Source organism: Corapipo altera, unplaced genomic scaffold (assembly GCF_003945725.1).
Source record: "Corapipo altera isolate COAL_440 unplaced genomic scaffold, ASM394572v1 113, whole genome shotgun sequence".
Classification (NCBI taxonomy): Eukaryota; Metazoa; Chordata; class Aves; order Passeriformes; family Pipridae; genus Corapipo; species Corapipo altera.
Genome location: NW_020884895.1, coordinates 2,994,636 through 3,020,296, shown reverse-complemented (window position 1 = coordinate 3,020,296; position 25,661 = coordinate 2,994,636). Strand labels below are relative to the sequence as shown.

The window sequence follows — 25,661 nt, the reverse complement described above, 5'->3', positions numbered from 1 at the left end:
CCCTGCCCGCCGCCGCCGCCACCCTGCGCACCGCCCTGCGCCGCCAGCCCGCCCGCCACCGCCACCTTCCTCTCGGCGCCCTGCATCGCCGCCGGGCCGCTGCCCCCCGCCGCCCCCCCAGGGGACCCGCCCGCCGGACCCCCGCCCGCCGCCGAGCCGCCGCCGCCGCTGCCCCTGTTCGCCCAGCCGCCCTGCTCCGCCTGCCCGCTCGGCTTCAGGGTGGACCCGTTCACCGACTACGGCTCGTCCCTCACCGTCTCCCTGCCCGCCGCCCTCCAGCCGCACCAGCCCTTCCAAATCATCGTCCGCTACACCACGGCCGACGGTCCCGCCGTGAGTACTGGGGGGTGGTAATGTAGGAAACGGGGTCCCGGGGTGGCTGGCGGAGTCCTCCCGTGCCACCCGCGCCTGTCGCGCATCTTTGCTCCTGTTGTGAGTGACCGTCGGGGAAGCGCCCCGGCTCCGCAGCGAAGGCGTTGGGAGATATCTCACTGCCAGCCCCTCTGTTCCTGTCCCCGTCCCCCATGGCCGGGCAGCGCCTGCCCGCTCGGCAGCAGCATCTGTCTCTACCCGCAGGGGGACTCGGCGGTGCCAACCCCCGCCCGCGGTCACCCGCCGCACTCAGCGGCGATGCTCGTACCGACCCAGCCGATCTCCCTCCTGCCTTCCCCCATCTATCTCCGCGGCCCCCAAGGCTGTTCATCCCCCACCACGATAGTGATGTTAAAATTTTTCATCCTTTAAGGGCATTGCAGTTGTTGACGAGGAGAGGGAAAATTTGTAAACTCTTGCCTCGACTCAGTTCTTCAAGAGAAGTTATGTCATCCACAATGCAGGAGTTTCCCTGGGGGTTTTGCCAGGCACTTAAAAAATCAGGCGTTGCACACCCAGGCTGACGTTCCAAAGAGCTGTGGTCAGGAGCTTTGAGAAGAACAGGGGTGATTCCACATGTTCCTACAAGTCATCTACTGGAAAAAAGGGATGAGAAATGGCCCAAAACACCCGTTTGGATGTGGTTGTGGAGGTGCTTCCACGTCTCTGTTGATTAGCTTTCTTCGCCAGCGAGATGCTTTGTAAATTCTGTCTCTTGTTTTAAACCCCTGGTATTTCGAAGTGGTTTGTTTCTGGCCTTTTAGGTGCTGCCTAGCAGATCTTGTGCTTTTAAGAAGTTATGACAGTGAAAACATGAAGTTATCACTGGAATATTGATTCTTTTTGTTACTGTACAGTCAGTTCAGGTTGGGAACTAAACTGATGTGATTTTCATTATGTACTTTATGAATCTATTTGCAAAAGGAATGTTTTTCTGAGAATGTTGCAACTTTGCTGCCTGTCTTGCTTAAAGGAATTGACTGAGCCCACCGGTTTGGTGTTGCTGTTGCACTGGTCAAAATCAGTAAATGCGTGGACCTATTCAACTGTTACAAGGTATTTAACAAGAGCAGGAATTGAACATAACAGTTTCTTGGAAAACAGCCCAACAGCAAGTAAATAGTAGGCCTTTCCTCATGATAGGAAGGCGTTGCGGAATAGAATGAGTTTGCTGGATGTTTTTCTGTCTATTTTCAATACTGCATTGAAGCTCAAGAAATTAATTTCATCCTCAGAATCATCTGAGTAGTCTTAATACATCGGCTCACTTGGAACAGTGAGTTGCACATGAAGGTTTTTATGGATAGAAGTTTCCTGTGGTCACATGGTGCCTTTTTAATGTTTTAGTCCTTCCCTTAAAGTGTAAAAATGAAGTAAGATTCTGGCACTTTTAAATTCAGATCCACTTGGATATTGTTCCATTTCACCTCAGGAACTCCTGGGTTTAATATTTCCTTGTACAATACTCTTCCATGTAGCCCACAGTGCGTTCAGAAGATTCCGTTCTTTATTTTTTTCCCAAGGCTTGTGAAGAAACCTGTTTCTTTGTCCACTCTCTGCCTTGTTTGTGGTGAGAAAGCTTCAAAGCTAGTTTGGCATTGCTGTGTGCAATCATTCTCAGTCTGGCTGAGCTAGACCTCCCGAAGTACATGATAACACGCTTTCCTCCTCTTGAACAAACTGTTTTATTTTAGGCTGGCCTGTGCTTAGCCCTGGTTTTTGCCAGCCCTGTTGCCAAAGGGGCAGCCTGTCCTGCTGAGTCTGTGGAGAAATGATCTCAGATGTAGTGCAGTACTCCTCTGAGTCTCAGGAATGACCTGAAAACCACTGGGAGGTGCAGGGCACTGATGTGATGTCCATTTAGTTTCACCTTGCATTAGTGTGTTGCCTCCTTGGCCCCACACACCATCCCATGTGGATGTCCCATATCTGAGGATGCTAAGAGCAGAAAATTTCTTCCATTCTGTCTGTTGTTGTCTTGCTCCCCCTGGATCAGAGGTGAACTAGCTGTTCTTATCCTGTCTTTTAAAGTCTTTATTGTGCCTTTAGTAGCATGAACTGCTTCAGTTGAAATGAAGCTGCAAGGACTCATGTCAAAAGATTATTGATGATCAGAGTCAGGGGTGTGCACTGCCCTTCCTGAGTGATACTGGAAAGCAGAAACAGGCATGCTCACTGACATAAATCCTACTGTGTTTGCTCGCTCACAATTGTAGGTTTTGGCTGGCAAAGTATTTGTCCTCGAGTAGCACCTGTTCTAGCCCTTCATGTTCAGTATGCTGAACTATTTTTTTTGGATCCAAAGTGGTTTGGTGCTATTGTAGTGCTCTCTGTCATTGCTGTTTTCCAGCCCAATGTTGCACTTTAACAGGGAAGAGTAACCCATATGTGTATAAGGGTGAACTTGTTTATATTTGTGTCTTGTAGGTATCCTGTCCGTTCCTTTTCTCTGTGTCAGTGAGGCAACTTTACAATGTTAGACCTCTCTCTTCTAGGAGTTCTGTTTTCTTTGGCCATTCTAGGAATATATTCTCCTTAGGTCAGGGTTTATTTTCTGTGGGACCCTTAACATACTTATGGGACCTATAAAACAGTAAATTCATGTTGCAGTGAAGTGTGAATGTGTTGGCAGTAAGATCAGCAGCAGAGATAGTAGAGTGTTTAAAATTGGAAACCTTTTGTCTTGATATACTTGGTTTGAGCCATCTGGATATGTAATTTGACTGTCCCATTATTTCTCGTGTGGAGGAAGGAGCCAAGATCTTTGGTTGTTTGATGGACACTGAGAGACAGCTGAGAGATTAAATCTGCCTTTCACAGAGCATTCCAGCTCCCTGTGCTGTTAGGAAACCATATGCTTGGTACATCACCAGTTTCCATCAGAGGCAAGACTGTCATCATCATTTTGTATCTCTCACAGTGTGGGCTGAAGGCACACACTATCAGGTGTGTCAGGGACTGTAGTTCTGCTCTTCCTCCCCTTCTTTTCCCTCACCCCTCAAGTAATACTCTCGCATGATATTTTCGTTTTGGGTTGTTTTTTTTCCCTAGAGAGAAAAATTTACACCTCTCTCTTGCCCACTGTGTCACACCTCTGATTTGGCAGTGTACATCTTAACATCAGTGCTATTTTCTTTCCTTAAATGAAAATCCGGCTCTGTGTTCTGGTATAAAAAATGATAGCATTTCCTCATTCTCAGGATTTAGCAAAAAGGACAGCCCTCTTTGCAGTGCTGAAACTTCTCAGGTGTTCCTTAGATTTGTCTTGAATTTCTCAGTCCCCCTACAGTGATTTCCTGCCCAGGTGTTACGTTTGCTTTGTCATCAGATGGAGTGGCTTGTTTGCCTAGAACAGAAGCTGTGGCGTTGCAGCTCTTCCTGGGACCTTCATCAATAATACGTGTAGAAACATGGAGAGATTTAAAACTGAAAGAGGCTTAGCTAATTGCCTTTGTTGTCTGCCAGATTTGGGTAAAAGATTATGATCTAAGTCAATAAAAATTATACTCTTGGCAGGTGTCTTATAAAGTGGGAGCTTCTTGCAGTATGTGGGCAGGGTGAAGCCTGGGCTGCCCAAAGCCTCTGTTCAGCAGAGGAACCATGCAGCAGGTTTTTTTTTTCTCTTGAATTGCATCACAGAACAGCTTTAATGTGTGAAACAGCTTTCCTGTATACATGGAAAGCTAGATAAAAAGGAAGAGCATTATGATGATGTCATGTGTATTTCCCAAGGGAAGGGATTTGGATGTGGAGTAGATGATACAGCCCCAAATGCCACTCTGTCCCTGTGCAGGGCTCCACGGCCTGCCCCAGCAGCACCCTGTGCCTCACACCCCTTTCTGGGGTGCTGCTTTTACTCGTTTTCCCCAGCCCATAGTCCTGCCTCTGTCCAGTGGCATAGCCTGGTCTATTTATATTACAGATCTATTTATATTGTTTCAGGATAACTTTCATCATTGTTCCAAGTGCCTCTGGAAAGAGAGACGGAGGCTTGCCATGTAGCTGCAGACATTAGAAAACAGGGGAAAAAAATACTTCATCCTCTGCAAATGTTTTCCCTCTTGGCTTGTGGGGCTGGTGCTTCATTTAACTTCAACCAAATGTCAAATAAAGGGGTATTGGTTGAAAAGAAATTGTCCTTAATTTATGGAGTTTCTTGTAAACAAGAATCAGCTCTCAGTTTCCCTCCCCTTCCTGCTTATGTTTTCCTCCTGCCCTGCTCAGGGTGAACTTCCCCTTATCTCTCTGCTCTAAAGACATCGTCTGTCAGCCCTTTTTCCTTCCTACTTAGGTGTTGCAACTTAGGTCTGGTGGTGCCTTATCTTTCTGTTTCCTTTGTTAGCCTTTTCTGTCTCTCAAAAAGCAAAGGAAAGAGAACATTTTGAGGATGAGTCTCTTCAGGGCCAACCTTACATAAGTCAGACTTTGTGACACAAGCACGAAGCTACGGATCAGAGGAGTGCTTTTAACAGTTGGCATTTGGGCAGATCTTTAAAAGCTTAATATCTGAGCCTCCTCCCTGGATCATTAGAAAGCTACTACTCTGGGTTAAAACACAGCACTTGCATTTTTTTGTGAATGTGTGATCTGGGCGGAAGCTATTAGTTTCAAACCGTGGGGTTTAATGAGACGTGTCCCCAAATGCCTTCTGGAATATTTGTCTCCAGTTCCACAATGTCACATTGCAGAGACAATATTCATTGCTGTGAAATGCAGGTATCCATGGAGTGGAAATCTGTAGCTACGTAGTGCCCCTGGGCTGTGACCCAGGAGTGTGGGCAGTGCTACGCTGAAATGCAGCACGTGGACATGAACAGTGGCACAGCCTGAGCCCTGGTGCTGTGAGCAGACAGGCTTCCTCAGAAGTCCTGCTTTAAGCATGTTTCTGGCCCTGGAGGCTCAAACAGAAGAGGGTAATCTTAAACCAAATTTCAAGATAAGAATGCTGTTCTGAGGTTAATGTTACTTCTACGTAGAGGTTTTTAATTTTGTGATTCCTCCCACCTGAAAATACCCAAATGTTTGCCAGTGGAAGTGTGAGCCTCCATGTGAACAATTCCAAGCTGCTGACAGTGTGTTTCCTGTCTTTACCTTTCACTGATCCCCGGGGGTGCTGCTACAGTGGATGATTTGGGAGAGGAGTACACTGGCAGCTGAGGAAAAAGGTCTAAAGGCAAGAGAAGATAACAAAGAGTAACCTGATAGGGCAGGAGAGAGAGAAAACTTTAACTTCCAGAAGACAGGTTAACTAGGAGACGGAGCTGTAATATGTTGTTAAAACATGAGCAGACTTAGTACTCAGGTTTCTACTCTGTGTTTCATTGCTTTCCCTTGAGGACCAGAACTGAACTAATGTCTGCACTAACTGCTGTTCCCTGATTTCAGATTTATTGGTTCCTTTGATCTAAGAATTCAGCAGACTCAGAAGTTTTATTCCTTGTGCTTGATTGTTCCCAAGACTTCCAGTGGTTCCAACTTTATTGCGAGTTTCACAATATTTGATATTTTCCATTAAAGTTCAGCTCCAGAGTTCTAGGATTACAAGAAAATCTTTATTTAAAATTGCTCCTACACTTCAAAGTTGGAGGCAGGGAGCATGTGAAACCACAAACATTTGAAACAGAAAAAACAAAAGGCAAATAATTGCATTTTTTCTTATTATTCTTAATCTATTCTAATTATTTGCTGAGGGTCTGACTTGTGATTTATTTGCTGTTTGGTGCTGAAAATTGACATGCTCAGTGTTGTGTTTTGTTGGTTTTTGCTTTTGTGACCACCCAGAATCTCCTTATCCATTCTGTAAAAGGGGGCCTCCAGTGTCCTTGACCAGATGTTTCTTACATATACCGACTTTTTTTGCATAGTGTCAAAATGTTTGATGCTTCAGCCAGGAGGGCAGTGTCAGGGTCACAGATAATGTTGTGTACACTGTTCAGCCTCAGGGTTTTTTAGTTTGTGGATTTGGGTTTGTTTTGGGTGTTTTGTTTTTTTTTTTCCCCAGGTTGCGTTACCTGACCCCTTCTTCTACTGTTCATATTGAGTTATAAACATGAAGATATCCAGAGTATTCCTTCTGAGAAGGAGGTTGTGTGGATGTTGGTTAGGGACTTGCTATTAACCAAGCAAACTGACATAACAGAAATAGAAAATGGCTGGAAGTCACCATGCAGGGTGTCACCACTCAGTGGTCAGGCAGCAAGAAATTCCTCTGAGCAGTCCCAGCAAATAAACAGGAGTAGAAAGATCTATTGTTAGGAATGGAAATGTGCCCCATGCCAGGTATTCATCTAGGGAGCCAAACAACAGAGGTGGTGCTTCTCCCCCACAATCCTCTTCATTTCAGATTTAGTTTTTGGCAGTTCATCCCTGTGTTGTCCCTTTCCCTCACCTCTTCTCCACGTCACGTTTTAACAGATCTGGTGGCTGGATCCGGAGCTGACGTACGGCAATGCCAAGCCATTTGTCTTCACGCAGGGCCACTCGGTGTGTAACCGCTCCTTCTTCCCCTGCTTTGACACCCCTGCAGTGAAATGCACCTACTCAGCTACTGTCAAGGTAAGGGACCGAATGCCTGTGAATGGAGCTCTTAGTTGCTGTTCACTTGTGAAAGCATAGTTACATCATGTATGTGCACATGATAAAAATATTAACTGTGATTCAGAGTTATAAAAAATACTGCATTTTTTAGGTCCCGTTCTGGTTCTTGGGCCAGAATCAGGGTAGTGCCATGAAGGTGACTCTGCTGCCTATCACACTTGGGTCTTGCTCCCCTATACTTAATACTGAAAGAATAATTGTGGAATGGATAATATGAGAGAGAATTTGGCTGGTTGCTTCCAGTAGTGTCAAATAATGTTGCATCTTGTATAGATGCAATAATTTGATATGTGAGTGCTTTTGGGGCAGCTGGCATATAGGAGAAGTAATATTTTTGGTTGGTATGTTTTCATGGGCTGGGCAGATTGTGGTATAAAAACCTCACAGAAATCTTACATTCTGTGTTATCTAAAATGATTGTTTTTAATGTACATCCTCAGACAGATGAAAATAAACAAGAGATCTCTGGTGTAGTCATTCAGCTGTAATCATCTGGTGAACTGATGTGTATGATGTTGGTCTTCCAGGCTCCAGCAGGCATACAGGTGTTGATGAGTGCCACCCAAAGTTCCTACCTAGAAGAGGAAGGTGTATATCAATTTTACATGGAATATCCAGTTCCTGCCTACTTAGTGGCCCTGGTGGCAGGAGACCTTATACATGCAGACATAGGTCCAAGGTAAGGTTTGCAGTGAGTTGATTCTGCGTTTTCTGTCTCTGTGCAGTACTTTGTGTTGTAAGTACTACTGACATTGAGTCAGTAATATTGGAACAGTTGGGTCCATGAGCTGTGAGTGTTGAGAGAGTTTGAGGTGTAGTTGGGTGTAAAGAAATTCATGGCACTGCATTGGCAAAGATATATTCCTCTTTCATAAATGCTGCCTATTGTCCCCCGCAGTCATTACAGCTGCTTTTTTGTTGCCTTATTGTAGGGATCTTTGGTTACCTCGTGCCATGGAGTGTTAGCCAAGGAGGGCCCGAGTCTGATGGGAGGCCTCCTCTCACTATTACCATACATGGAAGTGTATTGAGCAGTCAGACTATTTTTTCTAAGAGATAATTCAGTTTGCTGAAGTATCACCTGATGTTTTCTGTTTTCTGACAGGAGCAGAGTGTGGGCAGAGCCTTGCCTGCTGCCAACAGCCATCAGCAAGCTTTCTGGCATTGTTGAACGCTGGTTGACTGCTGCAGAGAGTCTGTATGGCCCCTATATATGGGGAAGGTGAGTTTAATCAGTCTCCCAGGGATATATAATGGGAACAAAATAAAACAATATTGAGAAATGATCATGCTTTCTCCCTATGCAATAGCAAGGCAAATGAGCATTTCAACTGACGATTGTAGTAGTTGAAAACAAACTCCAGAGTTTTGTCTCTGCAAGTGGCAGGGAGGACCATGAAGGCACAGATGTGTTTTACTGGGTTTTTGGGGCAGAACTGGAGGTTTCTAAACAGTGGATCTTTCCTAAGGAGTGAAGATGTTTTGTGATGCAAGCCCAGCACTGGGCCAGACACTATTTAAAATGTATGGCTATTTTATTTATCTCATTTATTTCTGCATGTGGCACTTGAGATGTGATGTATTTATTGTGGTAGGCCTGATGATACTGAAAATCTCAGTACAGAGTCATTGAGAGCCCAAGTCCCCAAACCCAACATTAATACTTCTCGAATTAAGCTTGAGTATGTATTACAAAAGAATGTTTTTAAGAGAATAATTTCATTCTTTGGATGAGAGACCATGTTTACCAAGGCTTCCTATATTTCTTTGCTAAAGGTAAGCAGGAAGATCTCATTGTTGTTAACTTACGAAATGTTACTTGAAGTAATCTGGCAACATTGCCCAGTGTGCCAGTGCTGATCATTGGTAGAGAAATTTAGAAAACAAACCAAATATTATTGTTGTGTTCTGAAGCAGACAGATCTGAGTTATTTTGCTGACACTGCATGTAGACCAGATCAGTTAATTCATTGATAGTTTCCCAGTCTCTCTTTTTCCAGGAGGCCTTTGGAGACTCAACACTGTGTTACACTCCCGTATATAGTGTAAACTTAGTGGTTCTGGCTCTCAGATACACAACTTGTGATGAGTTTGTGTGTGTGAAGGGAGCATGATGCTTTTGGGAAGTGCTGGATCTGCTGCACATGAAAAGACTGTCAAGTCTTTATGTCCAAATGTGAGCAGGTCCTTGGCCAACAGAATAAATGCTTGATTCCCTGATCAGAAGAACTAGGCACCACTGGTCTAGGAAGTTCGTTCACGAAGTCACATAAAGGTCTCGGATGAGCCTTTCCTAAAGAAAGGAAAATGTTACTGTGTCTCTTCTGAAACAGCTGTAGTTTACCTACCTCCTCTCTCCCCTCTCTCCTTAATTTTAGATATGACATTGTTTTTCTTCCTCCATCCTTCCCTATTGTTGCTATGGAAAACCCATGCCTGACCTTCATCATCTCTTCCATTCTGGAGAGCGATGAGTTTTTGATCATTGACGTCATCCACGAGGTTGCCCACAGCTGGTTTGGAAATGCAGTCACCAATGCCACCTGGGAGGAGATGTGGCTGAGCGAGGGCCTGGCCACCTACGCGCAGCGCCGGATCACCACCGAGACCTACGGTACACCTGCAGAAACGTGCCTCCTTCTCTACACCTTACCATAACAGAGTTGGCTGCAGTGGGATGTTTGCCTTGGAAGCTCAAAAGTCTGTAGGGAGCTGGTTTTCAGCCACAAACTTTGCACTGAGCACTTTAAATGCTTCGAGTTTGATGTTGTCTTGGTTTTGGGTGGAATCAATACCTGATATTATAACAGGGGCTTTGAGTGAGGTGTATTAGCACAGTGTTGTAGGGACTTTGGAACTACTGTTGGGTACCAGGCAGGTGTTCATATGTCAGAGTAAGGTGAGCAGAAGATACTTCAGAGAAAGATGTAAGGAATCTTATTATGGTTGCGTTGTGAAATAACTGTCCTCTGAACAGGTGTCCTTCTAATCCTGATCAGTTAGTAGGTACCTGCTGTTAGAATGAACCATGGCAATAGCACAAAAAAAAGTATACATTTATGTAGCTGTCTGTTTATCTGCTGGAGGCTTCCTGCAGGACTGAACAGCCCTGCCTTTGCTTATGTCAGTGAATTTCACAGGCCAGTTGTTGGTGCTGCCTTTAGAATACATAAGTAGTAAATCATTCCTCTTGTTTTTAAATTTAATTGGCTTTTTGCTGAAGTGAATAATGGGAACACACGGTTTTCTGGTTTGTCCTGTTATGTTCTTAAAAGCCAGTTCCATGTGTATTCTTACATGTCTGCTGCAAACAATCTCGGAAAAATTACTGGAAATCTTGGCAGCAAAAGTGTTTAGAAGATTGCTTATGTTTTTATTCATGTATATTGTTTTTGGAGATGAACCGATAATGATTACGTTTAGGGAAAGAAGTGCTCTGAGCATCTATGGAGATGTTAAATTGCATTTTGTATGTCTTTGAAAGCTGCTTTATGTTGAGTAATTCTCAGTGGTTAGGACTGTCCTAAGTCACATTATACATGGCAGTGATACGAGTAGGTCAGAAGACCTGTTCTCTGTCCCATCTTAGTCTGTCCCTCTGACGCAGAACAAGCTCTTTGCTGATTTTGGTCTGTTCTCTTGAAATTTAGAACTGGTTGTTTCAAAAAGCATTTGTTAGGAAACTGAGAAATGCCTTTCCCTGTGCCATTCTTTAGTAAGCTCTTTTTCCATTCTATTTTGTATTTTGTGTCTAAGACAAACCTCTGATCTAAATCTTGCCATTTCTGATGTAATTTCTGGAGTATCTTCTGTTGTTAATAAAAAAGCATCTTTGTAATGACACTGTTTAGAGAAATTTGAGTCCACTGACTACCACATCTCTTGGATCTTGCTTAATCCTTCTCCCTGCAGGTTGAAGTAATTGCCCTTAACACTAGCTATCCTGGTTCTTGCTTTCCCCCGGGAAGCACATCCACCCCTTGCTCTGCTCATACAGGTTCTCCTGTCTTCCAAATATATCCTGCTTCTTGATTCACATTTTGCTTTTATTGGATTCTAGTGTTTCATGCATCGAGACTCTGAGATTGGATCTATGTAACAAACACTGTTGTTCAAGTTGAAAACTTAACAAAGAAGGCTAAAATGTTAATAGTTATGGATGTTAAGTATCTTCTGAATCTGAAAATCCATTTTCTTCTGCCTTTAGCATGTGCAAGGGCATAGGAAAGATCTCTTGACTTGCCAGTGTAATACAGCTAGTTTGGCTTGAAAGCATGGAATGCTCTGCACTGCAGTTAGGGAGAAGAGAAGGAATGGCCTACCCAGTCACAGCTGTAAAAAACCCTAATGAGTGCAAGGTGAAAAATGTATGACAAAGTATGGGTAGGATGATAGATAAAGGTTAAAAAAGATACACAGGATCAGTAATATACCAACCAAATCTAATCCTTTTCTCTTTTCACCCAGAGGTGACATTTACTTATTGGCAACTTATTTCCTTGGCAACTTGAAATTGTGTCTACTCTTCTACCAGTGGCATTATGTTTTTGTAGTACTTGATTGCTCCCTGAAAGTTACCTGTAGAATATGTATTTCAGTGCTGCTCTGCTTATCTTGCAAGAATTGATAAGATGATGTCAAGGATGTAACTCTAGTGTAGTTTTCATGCTGCTTTGTTTTTCAGTGCAGCCTGCTGCATAATCAGAGTGAGGAAATGCACTGGGTTAGGTTCTGACTTCCACTACAAATTGAAAGGATGTTTTGCACTCAGGTTTCTCTGCCATTACATTACTGTGATTCTGTCTTGCTGTTGTGTCTTTTGCACCTTTGGCATCTTTTACTTTGTAGCTGTGCTAGTCCTGCACAGGTCAGGTTTTGCTGGTCATTTTCCCACAACTAACAAGTTATTTTCTGGGGTAGGAGCTGCCTTCACATGTTTGGAGACTGCATTCCGCCTCGATGCTCTCCACAGACAGATGAAGCTCCTCGGAGAAGACAACCCGGTCAGCAAGCTTCAGGTTAAACTGGAGCCAGGTATTGCTTTTGGCAGAGGCTAATGTACACAAAATTATACACATTTGTATATCACTGCTGGAAGATAGAAAAAAAAAAGATTGATTTTTACACATCATTTATAAAAGAAAGAAAAAAGAAATACTGGTTTGTAAACCAGGCTAAAAGTAAGTAAGGAAACTTGGCCTTGAAGTTTCCTTCGAATCTAGATAACTTGTCTTTACAAATATTGTTCTGTGGAAGAACAGAACAGACTCACTGCGTAGAAAGAGTTTGAAAAACTGCCTTGAAAGCTGTATGGGCTTGAAATTCTGAATTTATAAAATAAAGTAGTTTATAATGGACATATTTGGAAACATCACATGAAATCCTCTGCTATTAAATGTTCCTGGTTTTATGTGTTCATGTAAGAACTAAGTATGTGTGTATTTAGCATGCCAATAAACATAGGCATTTGCTCCAATTTGAGCTTCGCAGAGGCTGTTTGGTTATTCCCTGAGCCAGATGCATGAATGCACTCCAGATCTGTGTATCTTCTTCACTGATAGTTCTCTAGGTCTGTGGTCACTGTTGGTGGGGTGAAGCAGTTTTCAGTGGAGGTGGTATTTAAAACAACCTCAAATGCAAGTGGAGATGATACTGGAACTGAATGGAATGGAAAAGCACATGTTGGAAGTTTCAAAAGAGGAGCAAGTAATGATTACCTTATATTGATAACTTTGAAAATTTGTGGTATGGCAATTCCCTGAGTTTGGCACTGAAAAATGAGAAAAGGATTTGTTTTCAGATGTTTTCCATGACCTCTAATTTAGAGTGACTTGTTCCATTGGGAATTAGTACTTACAATAATTGGGTTTTTAATTATTATTTATCAGGCTGTGTGTTTGACTGCATCCATTTGATTTACTGTAGTAACTTAAATGTACTGACAACAGACTTGTTTGGGTTTTAAGTCACTATGTTTCGACTTGGTGATCTTTGAGGGGTCTGTATATTCAGAAGGGCTGGAAATCACTGTCCTCATTAGAGTGTCTTATCACTTTGTCTTCTCCTTTCAGGTGTAAATCCCAGTAATTTAATGAACCTCTTCACCTATGAGAAAGGCTACTGCTTTGTTTACTACCTGTCCCAGCTTTGTGGTGACCCAAAACACTTTGACTCCTTCCTAAGAGTGAGTGTGAATAAGCACGTGCTTCTCTTGCAATTTAGAGCTGCTTTTTTTGTTGTTGTTTGGTTCTTTTTTACTGGGTTTCGTCACTGTGGCTAATTGCTAGGGGTAAAGTTGAATGCAGTTGTGTCTGAGATGGAGGGATATTGTGGGCCTGTCTGTCAACCTGGATGAATCTTTCTACGAGATTTTTTAGATTCTGAGCTTATGAGGTGCTACATACAGAGTAGTAGTATATTTTTGTTATCTCTTGTTCTCTGCTCCAAGTAATTAGAAAGCTGTTCCAGCACAGATTGCCTGTGAGTGGAGTGATGTGGCTTGATTCACTACTAAGAAGTGTTAGCTGCTTGTTTTTTTGCCAGGGTGACAAAGGGCAGGTTACGACCTTGGAGCACATTTGCAAAACCTGTAGAAAATTATCAGCTACTGACTTGTTTTTGAAAAGGTAGAAGAAATGGTACACAGCTGTCAGTGTATTTGCAGCTCCTCGATTTTTTTCTTACAGTGCTTCACTCGTCTGGGCAAAGAGGGAGAATATTTTTCTTGATTATTTCTTTTAAATCTTCAGATGCTTGGTCTCACTCTTCTGTTTCTATTTGTTTGTTGTTGTTGTTGCATGCAGTGGTTCTACATCAAAAGGAAGCTGTCTTTCTCCTAACTATAATTTGAACTTTTTACTCTTTCAGGCCTACATTGAGAAGTACAAATTTACCAGCGTTGTGGCTCAAGATCTTCTGGATTCCTTCCTGAATTTTTTTCCAGAGCTGAAAGAGCAATGTGTTGAGAGCAAAGCAGGTAGGAGATTTACTTAGTTAACTGTAAACACTGTAGAAAATCTGGATGATAAATTTTGTGCTTTGCTTGGAGGATGCATCGGGAAATGCTAAGGCGAACAAAACCCTTTGGCAACAGCCAGGTTTGTGACAGAATTTATTGTTGCTGTCACTGTGTTGGGGAATGAGAACATATTAAATTGCTGACAATTTGGGCATTAATTAGCTGAGTGGCCCCTGGTTAACTTTCCCATTAACTCATCTTTCACTCTGCAGACAGAATGATCAGTGCATGTCAGATTTACACATGCTCAAATGCAGGGAAAAGGCAAATATACTTTGAAATTCCATCTATTTCAATTATAGAAAACATCCTTTGAGAACTAGAACTTTCCCAGGGTCTTACACATACATAAAATCTCTTCCATAATGTTTCACTCTCTCTTATATCCCCTATTTGTAGCTATTGGTGGATTTATGGAAGGTTTGTAATCTACTAGGTGCTTACTAGCCCAGTTGCTTAAAGAAACGAGACTAATGTTATCGTGCCAGTTGTCCATCCTTGCAAGTAGTCAGCTGGTCAGTTTAAACCAGACCAGCAGGGGAGTACAGCTCTTAAAGATACTGGGGTCCTTCAGCTTTGTGGAGAGGAAACTGCCTGTGGAGAGGTGTAGATGAGTGGGAAAAAGCTGCAGCAGGAGCTCAGCAGCTCTGTGTTTTACTTGGACCAGTGGTTGGTTAAAAAGTTAATCACAGCATGGGCTAGTTATTGCCTGGCTAATATTCAGTGGATGCAGGAGAGAGGAGTTTAAGGGTAGATGGAGTGGAACAGGAAGTATTGCCAGAGGTTAGAAAAGTACTGAGGTGGTAAAGGGTCAAGGGGAAGAGCTTTATTGGAAAGCAGGCTCTGCTGCTTGTGCAGAAACTCTTTTTTTTTGCTATTTATTGTATAAATAAATTTAAATTGCTCGTTTTTACTGGTGGATAGGAAGAGTTTAGTCAGCCCTCTCACCTCCCTTTTTTTTCTTTATGAAGCAGGTTTTCCCAATTTTCTTTAGTGCTCCTCATAATCCTGAGAAAGAGCAATGCATGCACAAGAAGTCTTATATTATAGTTTGATCACAGATACTTGTCAGCCTGGCTGCCTTAAGGGCATGTGTGGTTTTTGTACTTACTTGCTGCAATGTTGAGCTCTAGAAAGCTCATGGTTAGGTTTGAGAGGTGTTGCTGGCACTCTTTCAGGTGTTCCATAGGCTATCCCAGTGACGCTGCTGTGCCACTGTAACTGTAGATTGGTCTGATTTGCTGTTGTTAGAACCTCTCTTAACTATGTTAGAAGCAGTCCTGCACCTTGAGGCAGCCAAGCTACCTGCAGAGATCCCTGCTCCACATATTTGGTGTTCCTCATTCCAGGACTGGAGTTTGAACGTTGGCTCAATGCTACAGGACCTCCATTAGCTGAGCCAGACTTATCTCAGGGATCCAGTCTGACGAGACCAGTGGAGACACTCTTCAAACTCTGGACCACAGAGCCCCTGGACTCTGTTGCTGCTGCCAGCAGCGTTGACCTCACTAAATGGAGAACGTTCCAAACTGTGCTTTTCCTGGACAGATTGCTGGATGGGTCACCACTGCCACATGGTGAGTACTCTTATCAGGAAAGTAGAAATTACTCCTGGAATAATTGATTGAATTCTAAAGAGCTTTCTGGTTGACTTTATCATTCACGTAAAGTCAGGTTGAATGGGGCTTTGAGCAACCTAATCTAGTCAGATGGGCAGATGTCCCTGCCCATGGCAGAGGTGTTGAACTAGATGATTTTCAAAAGTGCTTTCCAGCCCAGCCCATCCTATGATTCTGTGATTTTATGATTTGTTATTTTCTGTTGACCCTCAAAATCAACAAAATAGATCATAGTTCTTTCTCTGTGTATGTGCTCTCTTCAGAGGTGATAAAAAAGCTTTCAGAATGTTACTCCTCTCAGCTGGACTCCATGAATGCAGAAATCCGTATCCGCTGGCTGCAGATTGTAGTCCGAAATGACTATTATCCAGACCTTTACAAAGTCCGTCGCTTCTTGGAAAACCAGGTACTAACTGCTGGATTAAAATCACTGCACCTCTCAGTGCATGAGACATGTGCATGAGACATGCGACGTGAAAGACCTTGGAACTTCTGCTTCCTGGCCAAGTGTAGCCCAGGTGTGTTGTGAAGGGGCTGAGCATGGCTCACCTGCTAGCGGGCGGGGAGGAATGGGCAGATGTAATTAGAAATGCCTACAGATAATCTCTGCTTCTCTAGCCTGACTCAATACCCTTGTCCCAGCTCTGCCCCATGCATTTTTTGTGTTGCTTTGTAGCAGCCCTGGCTTTTCCAGACCAGAAGTTTTCACACTACTGAATCATGTGATTATTTGAATATTTACACTTCAAGCAAGGCGAGGGCTTATCGAGCTCCTTTCAGTGATTGTTACTGTGCAGGAGCAAAAGGTTAATGCATGTATTCAGTGTGGCCTCTTCTCCTTGGCCTTCCTGTTATTTGTGGAAGTGGCTCAGAGAGCAGATGTTTTTTTATTATCATTCATAAAAATCTTTGCATTAGACTTACTTAGAATAGACTCATCTGTCTTTTGAGGAAACGTGTTGCTTGTCTACAGTGTGAAGTTATTTAGAGCTGTTAGAGTGTAGCTGTAGAAGATCCGAACTTGTTGACTTTTATTGAAGTGTTTTTATCCAGTTTTCCTTTTTTGCAGATGTCTCGGATGTACACAATTCCACTTTATGAGGACCTTTGCACTGGCACCCTCAAGTCTTTTGCCTTAGAAATTTTTTACCAGACCCAAAACCAGCTGCACCCCAATTTGCGGAAAACGATCCAACAGATTTTATCACAGGGCTTGAATCCACTTCCTGCCATAGACACTACAGCAGTCACTACAGACACACCAGCAATGGTGCTTGAGGACAAAGTCTCAGAGGCCACAAATGGTGCCATTTCACTCAGGGATGTCAACGTGTCTGCTTAAATCACCAGTTCATGCCAGCCACAAAGCTTGAAAATGGGGACAGGAACAGAGGAAAGATACCAAGCGTTGCCTCCTTTTCTCTCAGCCTTGCAGCTGCAGCGTGTCATTGTAACTGGATTTCTCTCCCAAAACACAAAGCAAATGTGCCTTCAAGTATCCAGTGTGTGACACTGCCAGGTTTCAGAGATATCCTTCCGCTGTGTGATGAATATTTTGATTTGGTTTATACTGGGCAGGGACTCCTGGGCAGTTGCTTCTGCATGGAAAGTGGATAGTTCCCTTTCCTGAGGCTCATCTGGATGGTTTCTCCGAATCTGTTGATTGGTGGGGTTCTTTTCTTTTTTTTTTCTTTTTTTTTCTGAGGCCACTGAGGCATGTTCTACTTGCTGTGTGTATGTTGCTGGGGAGTGTGTATGTGTCAAGCTGTCATTGTCCTGATATTTGGTCTAAAGTTCTGCAAAGGGAGAGACTCAGGAATTGTCAGTGGCAGCAAACACGTTTTCGTGTTAAGCTCCTTCCTGTGACAAAGGTATTGTGATTTGGGAGGAAGAGGATTAATACTTCAATAAGAAACTAATTTTAAATAGCTCCTGTTCCCCCCTGCCCACAGGTGGCTAAATTATAATAATAATAATGCTTTTTATATATATATAAAAAGATATATCAAAAAGAACCGGGAAACCCTATGATGGATTTGAAATCCTTCTGTAGTTAACCCTACCCTCCATTTTCCCTTTGCACTTGATGGGACAAGCAATAACATAATGTGTAGGCTTGAATTTTCACAAAAGTTAAAATTAGGTGCCCAAATGCCATCAATTCTGATCTAGCTGCAACCTTGGGTTAGTGTGTCATGATATGTGGCACATGTGTTTGTCAGAAAGACTCTGTGTGTCTTCTGTCCTTTGGGAAGAATTAACAGGACCTTTAGATTCTTAAGATCCCCAGCATATCTTGGCTTGTAAATCAACCCTGGCAATATCCATGGTAGAATTTTACTGCCTTGAATAATGTTTGCCTGAATAAGAGTTTGCCCTGTCTGAGGGAAGCACCATTTTTCTTGATGAGAAACTTTTAAGCCCCACTTTACCCGAGTCTGTTTTCTGACTTACGGTGGGAGTAAGGTGCCATTTAATTTACCAGATGTGCTGTTTCTCTGGATCACTGGCCAGCCATGCAGGATGGGGAGACGTTGTCTTCCGTCTGCGCCGTTCGGTCTCAGGAAACTTGAGGGCAAAGTGTCCTTGGGTGTTACAGAGTACAGGCGATGGTTCATAGACTCTGTGCCACAACATTTTTAACACGTGGGTGCCTGTGTGCCCCTCTGTGAGCTCCTGCAAGGCATCTCTGAGCTGATGAATCACCAGGATAGTCTGAATAAAAGGTGAAACATTTGCAAGAGGCTCAGCTAACGGAGATGTGAGAGAAACTGTTTTATACTTCAGGGCAAATTTTAGCCCTGCTATGGGGATCTGCACAGAACAGGAAGAGGGGGAAATTTGGGAGGCTTGTTTTTTTCTTCACCAAAAGTATCTGTTTACACCCATGTGTGGATGGGGACTTAGGTGCTGTTACTGGATCTGCATTTTCTGGCTTTAAATTAATTTGGACTTCACCATAGCCTTAGCCTGGGCTGAGCTGGGATAAAGCAATAATAAACTCAGGCCTCTGTAGTGCTTCATTAGTTTTAAAAATGGGCCATCAGCATTGTTGGGCTTCAGAACTCCAAGCTCTGCTCTTTGCTCCTTGAATGGGATTATCTCTTTAATTCTGTTTTGTTTTCCCAGAAAGGATGGAGAATGATGTTTTCTGCACAAATCTCTTTCCTTTTCATTTGTTGTTCTATTGAAAGAGATTTGTACAAGCTGACTTTACACTTCCGGAGTTGCCGCTGTTGGTGCTGCGCCTCCTGGACCCCACTGCCAGCAGCGGCGGCCTGGCCAAGACCAGGAACCACTCGCATCTTTTGGAATCACAGGCCTCTGTTTTAACTCAGTTTATTTCATGGGAGAATATTTGTGACCCTGGTGGAAATTTTTCATTACATGGATGCCTTATGATGACTGTCAAATTAAACTAAGCTTTGTGACAAGTTCAGCCTTTTGGGCGGTTTTTTAGCGTCTCTGCTGTGGCTGTGTGGAAGAGCTAACTTGGTACAATGTTTTTGTTCTGTCCTTTTCTGGGGTGCAGCACAGAGGGAGTTTGGAAACTGTTTAAAAGCTGCAGAGGAAGAAGCTGGAGAGGTGGCAAAAGCAAATAATCAAAAGTAAATATTATCTATTGTTCCTACAGCTGATAGAAATACATCAGATCGGCTGTGTGTTTGCATATACACCCATTAGAGCAGGGAAATACTGCCTGAACCAGACTGTTTCCTTTTTAATGAAACCTAAGTTAGTGTTTTTGCTCTCATCATCTCTCTGAGATCCCATCAAATGGCTTTTTTTGTCAGACTGGTTTTCTGAAACATAGAAGCAGAGTGAGATTTGTTTAAAGTATTCCATACATTCTTTTTCAGGTACTTTTGTTTCTCCTGTGAGCAAGGAGTGCATTTTTATTTTGGAGAGGCAAAAAATTGGCAGTGAGTTTGTAGAGATAAGCCTTCCTTTTGTTGACATAAAATAAATTAGTGCTTCAGGTTACTTTCTGTCTTGATTTGTAGTAGACTTCACTGACAGGCAAATTAGACTGATTAAATAGAAACTATTTATTTGTTTTATCTTTGGTACGTTAATTTCTGATCTGTTTAAGTCAGATTAGTACAACAGATTGATTTTATTTAAACAGATGCCAAGAAATTGGGTTATCTTTTTTATTTTGAAAATGAAAACTATTACTTTATGTCATTGCAGCCTTGAGCAGGGCAACATGGGATCTAGAAATATCACTTGTGCAAAAGCTCAGAAGAGCCAAACCCTTTAATAAAATGGAATATTTCTAACTTAATTTTTTTAGCATTTCATAGCCATGTTGGTTGATGCATTGTAAGGCAAAGTGGGAGGTGATAAGAAAGGGTGGGAGACGGGATATGATTTGGTATAAAGTGTCACAGGGATTAAGGTTGACGTTTTAGGAGTATGATCTAGGGGAGCATCAGCTTTGTGCATTGTTTTAATTTTGGTGTTTTGTACCACCTTGCTCTTGTGTGCTGTGGTAGCCAGGCTGGAAGTTTGGAGCTGTGCCTGAGCTAATGAGAGATCTATAACCCCAAGCACCCCTTCCAAAGTCTCCCCTAAGCAAAAAGATACTCAGTGCTGTTCCTCTGATACAGCGCCGACCACTGTCAGCTGAGTGATATTTGCAGGGACTAATAAACCTTTGCCTTCCTAATTCTGGTATTAGGATCCAGAGAACTGGAAGAGCTCCGTTGTGAACAATTTCCATGTATCATAATTTGCAGAAACAAACACTTGTGTTGGGCCCAACCACCGCTGCTCTATCACTTTTACTTGTCCCCCTGTCCTTGAACCACCAGGAGTTGGAGACAAAAGCAAACATAGGGTTGATGAAACCCAAAAGCTGGCAAATAATCATAAAAATATCAATGCTATTCTAAAGGATTGTCTTCATTCATATGGAAATGAGCTGGCTATTTAGCTGGACACAAATCCCTTTTAACTTTAAATATCTATAGCAATAGGACTGTGTTTGTGTCTCCAGGAGTGGTTTAATTCAGCAGGATTGCCACGAAGCAACAGAGAAAATTCTCTGCTGCTTTTTTTCCCAAGAGTTCAGGTTAACAGAAAAAAGCATCATCAGCTGCATAATGCACGAATTTGCCCCTTTCCAAGTCTGCAGTGGGGCAAGGAAAGCATGTAAGGCATCTAGGAGACAAAGATAATATCCAGCTCTTTCCTTTTTCTAATAACTCATAAATAGTTATGTGTTCAACTAGTTAACTGTTCCAGGTTGGGCCTACTGTATTTAGTTAGAGCTCAACACTCCTGCTTTCTAGAGTCTGTCCTTTAATGGAATTTATACAGTTGTGATCTGTGATTGCTGTTCCCCAAAGAACACAGGGGTGAAATCACATAGATCAGAGCCTCACTGTTCCTGACACAGAGGCCTTTTTTCCCCTCTCCCTCCCCCAACAGACCTCTCCTGTGTTGGCTCCCTCACAGCTGCAGCTCCCTTGCATGAGCCATGGACAAGAGGGGTCCTTATTCTTACTGCCAGCAATGTTTCTTCTGCTCCCCAAAGGGTCAAAACTGAACATGAAAAGTCTTGTTTGTTGATTAAATTTGCAGTATGCAGGGGAGAAGTCTTGTGTCTGTACAACAGGCATGACAAAGGGCCAGAGAACCTATTTGTGGGCGGACAGCTGCTGCAGTTACCTGTGAGCATTTCCATCTGCTGAAGTTGGCTCAAGAGGAGTATTTCTGCATTCATTTCTGATGCAAACCAGTCAGGCACTTGTTTTCTGTGGATCTCTCTCATTCAGATGACCTCTCTACCCAAGGACCAGGGGACATAACCTTTAGACTCAAACACATCACAGGCAAGTGTGAAAAACAAGCTTTTTTGTAAACACCAGGTCTTCCCACGCTGGCTCAGCAGCTGCTTTATTGGCCAAACCTGAGCTCCTTGAGAAACACTGACGTGAAAGGCCCAAATACAGAAAAAGAAAGTAGCCTGCTTCAGTGTGCCTTGACCTGTCCCAAAACCTTAGTTTGCTGAAGGATGGTCTCATGGGGCCCTTATTTCTGCATTTCTGTCCTTTGTCATGAGCAAGTGAGTATTTTTTAGGGTATTTTTTCTATTTCACTGATCAGCAGTAGCTATCAGAGTATGAGAAGTTATTTCCTATGCCAGTACAGTCCTCGGACAATTACATGGTGATAAACTATCTGAAAATGTGATCTTTGCCATTATGCCAGGGAAGCACTTGGTGAGGGTCAGCAATTTCTCTGACAGCTTCTCTGTCACAATCATCACGAAAACAGTGTTTGGCTTCATTTTCCTCCCCCTGTAAGAGCAGCTCGGGTGACCACTGCGCTTTCCTCTCAGATAATGCTCCACGCAGGCAGCCTCCCGTTTCTCCCAGGAATTCCGGGACAGGGAATCTGAACAAGGGGCTCGCGGATCCCGGGAACTCCCCTCACGGAGGGGCGGAGCCAATGGGTGGTGCACGAGGACGTAACGCCCGCTGATTGGTCGGCTGTCCCGTCAGTCACCCGCGGGGTGGGCGGAGCCGCGGCGTTGCCCGGTAACGGCCGCCCCGGGCAATGGCGGCGGCGGGGCCGCCCCCCGGTGAGGGGGAAGCGGGGGCGTGTGTGGGGGTGGCCGGGCTGTGAGACCCTGTGGGGACGGGGTGCTGCTGGGTGGGAGGAGGTGTGAGCAGAGGGGCCCTGCTGGGGCTGGGTGCGAGGAAAAGGGTGTTGGGGGGGGAGCCCTGTGGGGAGGGTGTGTGCGGAGCGGGGCGGAGGGGACGTAAGTGGGTCTCGTCAGAGACCCCCTTTCTCTTCCAGCAGAGCCGTACAGGGTGGTATTGGGTGCTGGAACAACCAGCAACGTGGTGGTTCAAGGTGCTGCGTGTTAGAGCGAGAGGCTTTCTGTCCCTAAATAGATGCGCCGTGCCTGTTTGTTTCCCTGTTGAAATTCCCCAGTAACACTCGTTTCTGTTGCAGGTTTGTGCCTGGCAATATAAAGTCGTGGGAACTGCCGGCAAAGCTGCTTAGGACTGTGTTGAAAATGCTGGGAGAGAAAAAGCAATTAATGGTGAAAAGAGATCTTTACACTGACCCCACATTTCCGGCCAGTGATACCTCTATATTTTTTGATTATTGTACCCCGCTTGCCCAGTTCAGAGGCGAGATATCTTGGTTGAGACCTAAGGTGAGTTTTAAGGTGTAAAGGGCTGTGATTTTAACTGAACTGGGCTTTCAGGTAGTAAATACAAGTTAGCATTGAATGACTGCTTCTGGGTGTTTTTATTGTTTAGAAATATAGAAGGGATAAAACCAATGTATGTCAGTGTTAAAAATACATGAGTTATAGTTTATAAGCCTGGGTGCTTGTTTGTAGGTTTAAATCCTCTTGTGGAGATTTTAAATTTCAGGCACTGGTAGAAGTTCAGATATTTTATTATAAATATGTTTTGTTATGCAAATAATGTGCATTCCAAGTTAGAATACAGCATTATGTCATTCACAGATTTTTCAATATGTTGCGTAACTGCCTTGAAAACAAATAATTGGATTTTCGAATTTTTCAGAAGTGTATTGCTTTTTCTTGGTTGTTGATTTCTTTGATAACAAGAAAGAAAACTTTTTTAAATTTATAACTTGTCATATGATTTGTATTGCTTTTAAACTTTGAGCTGGGTTGCAGAGCAAGCCGTATGAGAGCTAAAAGCTTTGGAATGCTTTTTGGCAGTGCACTCATTTAAAGTGAAGTATTTATGATACTGCCTTTGTATCGAGGAGAAAAAAAGGCTATAAGAATGTAACGGAAGAAAAAAAGTATGTTTTCTTCAGTTGTATTTTCTCCCCTTCATCTGGGGGTGGCTGTAGAACTGTGTTAGAGCTGTTGGTTGTCAGGTGTAATTGGCAAAGAAATAACTTTACAGAGCCCAGTGTGTAGCTTCCTGCTTTTGTACTTCACACTTTGATTGCTACTGGGGGCTGATCAGTTAATTTCCGTTTCTTGCAGTGTTTATATGTAAGAAGAACCATTTAAAAAATTCACTTTTAGATATGATTAAAAGTGTTCAGAACTTTACGTTTGAAAGTACCCCTCTTGCTACCAACCAATCTATTTTTATTTGCTCTAGGAAAGGTTTTTCCCTTATACTTATTTGAAGGTTTTTGTGACTTGGGGCGTGCAGTTCAAAGTGGATGGCATCAGCTGTCACAGTTCATCATAACTCTAGAAAAGAACTGATGAGTTATGTTGTCTTTCACTTATTGCTGCTTCTGCTAAGGTTGCACCTGATGGTGACATTTGTATACTAAAATTCATGTGGGAACTTGATTTACATCACACAAAGTACCTGCAATATAACCACAAGACATTTATTTGTTATTGCTTGCTTAGGCTGTGTCTGGAAAGGAAATTTTCTAGAAGTAAAAATTCCCTTGCTTTATGAGATGTCTCTGGAGCCCTCCCAGTCCCTGAAACACACTTCCTTAGAATGTCATGCAGGATTTGGCTTTACCTCTTCTTCTTTTAATTTTAGGACATTTGTTCTTCTCCTCGATTATTTTCAAACAATGTGCAGGACGTGCAAGTGAAACAAGGAATTTTGGGAGACTGTTGGTTCCTGTGTGCCTGTGTGGCTTTGCAGAAGAGTAAATACCTACTGAACAAGGTATGGAGAAGTTTTCTTCACCTAGTTGACATTTGTGTATTGTTCTGGAGTCCCAAACTGCCATGTGAGTTTCGGTTTCATTATGCTCAGTGTTACTGGTTTTGTTGTCGTATTTTTTTTCTATGTTTACTACAAATTGTTGATATTCAGTATCCTTTAAACTGGCTTTATTTACAAAAAAAAAAAATAATTCATTGTTTGTCTTCATTTTGGCTTTTGGCCACTAGGTGATCCCTCCAGGTCAACCCAGCTGGACAGATGAGTCCTACCAAGGCTGTTTCACCTGTCGGGTCTGGCAGTTTGGGCACTGGGTGGAAGTGACCATCGACGATCGCTTGCCTTGCCTTGGGGGGAAACTCTGCTTTTCCCAGTGTCAGACAGAGGATTTGTTTTGGCTTCCACTCTTGGAAAAAGCTTATGCAAAGTATGTGAACACTGTTATTGAGGAAAATAAAAATACAATACTTGTGCGTCCCTCCTACTTACTTATTTTACCTGACTGCTTTGGGCGTAGATCTGTGTGTTGTTCAGTTGGTGGTCCCCTCCTGGCTTGTGCAGAAGTTGCTCTTTAATTGTAGATCTGTAAAGTGTGTTTTTAATTGCATATGAGGTAAGATAGCCTTAGGGAGAGAATTCTGATGAAAAGTAGGAGCTTTTTTCAGAATGCAAATTATGTTTGTTAAGTTGCTGTCCATTGGTCATCTAATTTATTAAAGGAAGATATTTTACTAGGGAAGATGAGAGCTCAATGAAAAACAGAAAGCATGCAAATATTTTCGTGCAAAGCAACAGCATTATGTAAGTTAATGCTAGTTGAGGCTCTGGTTATGTGAGTTTCACTGCTCTTTTGCCTAATTTGATAGTTTATTATTTTAAGAAACAACCATAGTGTTAATGTGTTTGAAAATGCAGCTATTTTATGGTTTATGACACATCCATCGAAAAGCTGTCCAGATGGACAAAGCAATTTGGAGACAAAATGCACTGGTAAGATAGACATCTAATATCCAGAAGAACATGGATGGAAGATTGTTTGGTTGCCAGCAGAGGGCAGAGAAAGACTTCAAGCATCAAGTAATTTATTCAACTGTAGGTATATTGAGCAGAATTTGTAAAGCAGCAATGTCATGTTAAAGCATCTCTGTAGGTTTGAAATGTAATATTCTTTGTTTTCTGCTGAGATCTTATTGTTAAAACTTATAATTCTATTGTAGTCTTGATTACTTTTGCTATTTTTTGCATTTGGTGCATCAGGTAAGGTTGTCTCTTGGCTTGCTTAGATTGTTGAAGGAAGTGCTACTCTGCTTGTTTGTACAAGAGAGAACAAAGAATAATTGAAGAAGAGGAAGAAATGTTCTTTATTTATACAGAATGATCATGAAAGGTGATGTAGAAATTACTAGT

The 25,661-nt window shown here is 42.8% G+C and overlaps 2 protein-coding genes across 6 annotated transcripts in view; both read left to right on the top strand.

The window, feature by feature from the left end:
• Nucleotides 1-19,040, top strand: part of ABCC5 (ATP binding cassette subfamily C member 5) — a 67,677-nt gene extending 48,637 nt beyond the window's left edge. For 4 of the 5 annotated variants that reach the window (XM_027647180.1, XM_027647179.1, XM_027647181.1 and 1 more), the window contains 10 exons: nucleotides 6,787-6,927; nucleotides 7,497-7,648; nucleotides 8,075-8,191; nucleotides 9,348-9,583; nucleotides 11,890-12,003; nucleotides 13,041-13,153; nucleotides 13,837-13,945; nucleotides 15,337-15,564; nucleotides 15,870-16,012; nucleotides 16,676-19,040. In XM_027647180.1, coding sequence (XP_027502981.1) covers nucleotides 6,787-6,927; nucleotides 7,497-7,648; nucleotides 8,075-8,191; nucleotides 9,348-9,583; nucleotides 11,890-12,003; nucleotides 13,041-13,153; nucleotides 13,837-13,945; nucleotides 15,337-15,564; nucleotides 15,870-16,012; nucleotides 16,676-16,948 — 1,626 coding nt within the window. In that variant the 3' untranslated portion in view covers nucleotides 16,949-19,040. Of the gene's footprint in view, nucleotides 1-6,786; nucleotides 6,928-7,496; nucleotides 7,649-8,074; nucleotides 8,192-9,347; nucleotides 9,584-11,889; nucleotides 12,004-13,040; nucleotides 13,154-13,836; nucleotides 13,946-15,336; nucleotides 15,565-15,869; nucleotides 16,125-16,675 lie in introns of all 5 variants that reach the window. The other variant, XR_003528324.1, reaches the window with a different exon arrangement.
• A 3,097-nt stretch (nucleotides 19,041-22,137) lies between these two features.
• Nucleotides 22,138-25,661, top strand: part of CAPN10 (calpain 10) — an 11,806-nt gene continuing 8,282 nt past the window's right edge. Inside the window, exons 1-5 of the mRNA XM_027647200.1 lie at nucleotides 22,138-22,198; nucleotides 22,576-22,783; nucleotides 24,126-24,257; nucleotides 24,485-24,681; nucleotides 25,607-25,661. The exon at nucleotides 25,607-25,661 is cut by the window's right edge and continues 181 nt beyond it. Coding sequence (XP_027503001.1) covers nucleotides 22,640-22,783; nucleotides 24,126-24,257; nucleotides 24,485-24,681; nucleotides 25,607-25,661 — 528 coding nt within the window. The 5' untranslated portion in view covers nucleotides 22,138-22,198; nucleotides 22,576-22,639. The remainder of the gene's footprint in view (nucleotides 22,199-22,575; nucleotides 22,784-24,125; nucleotides 24,258-24,484; nucleotides 24,682-25,606) is intronic.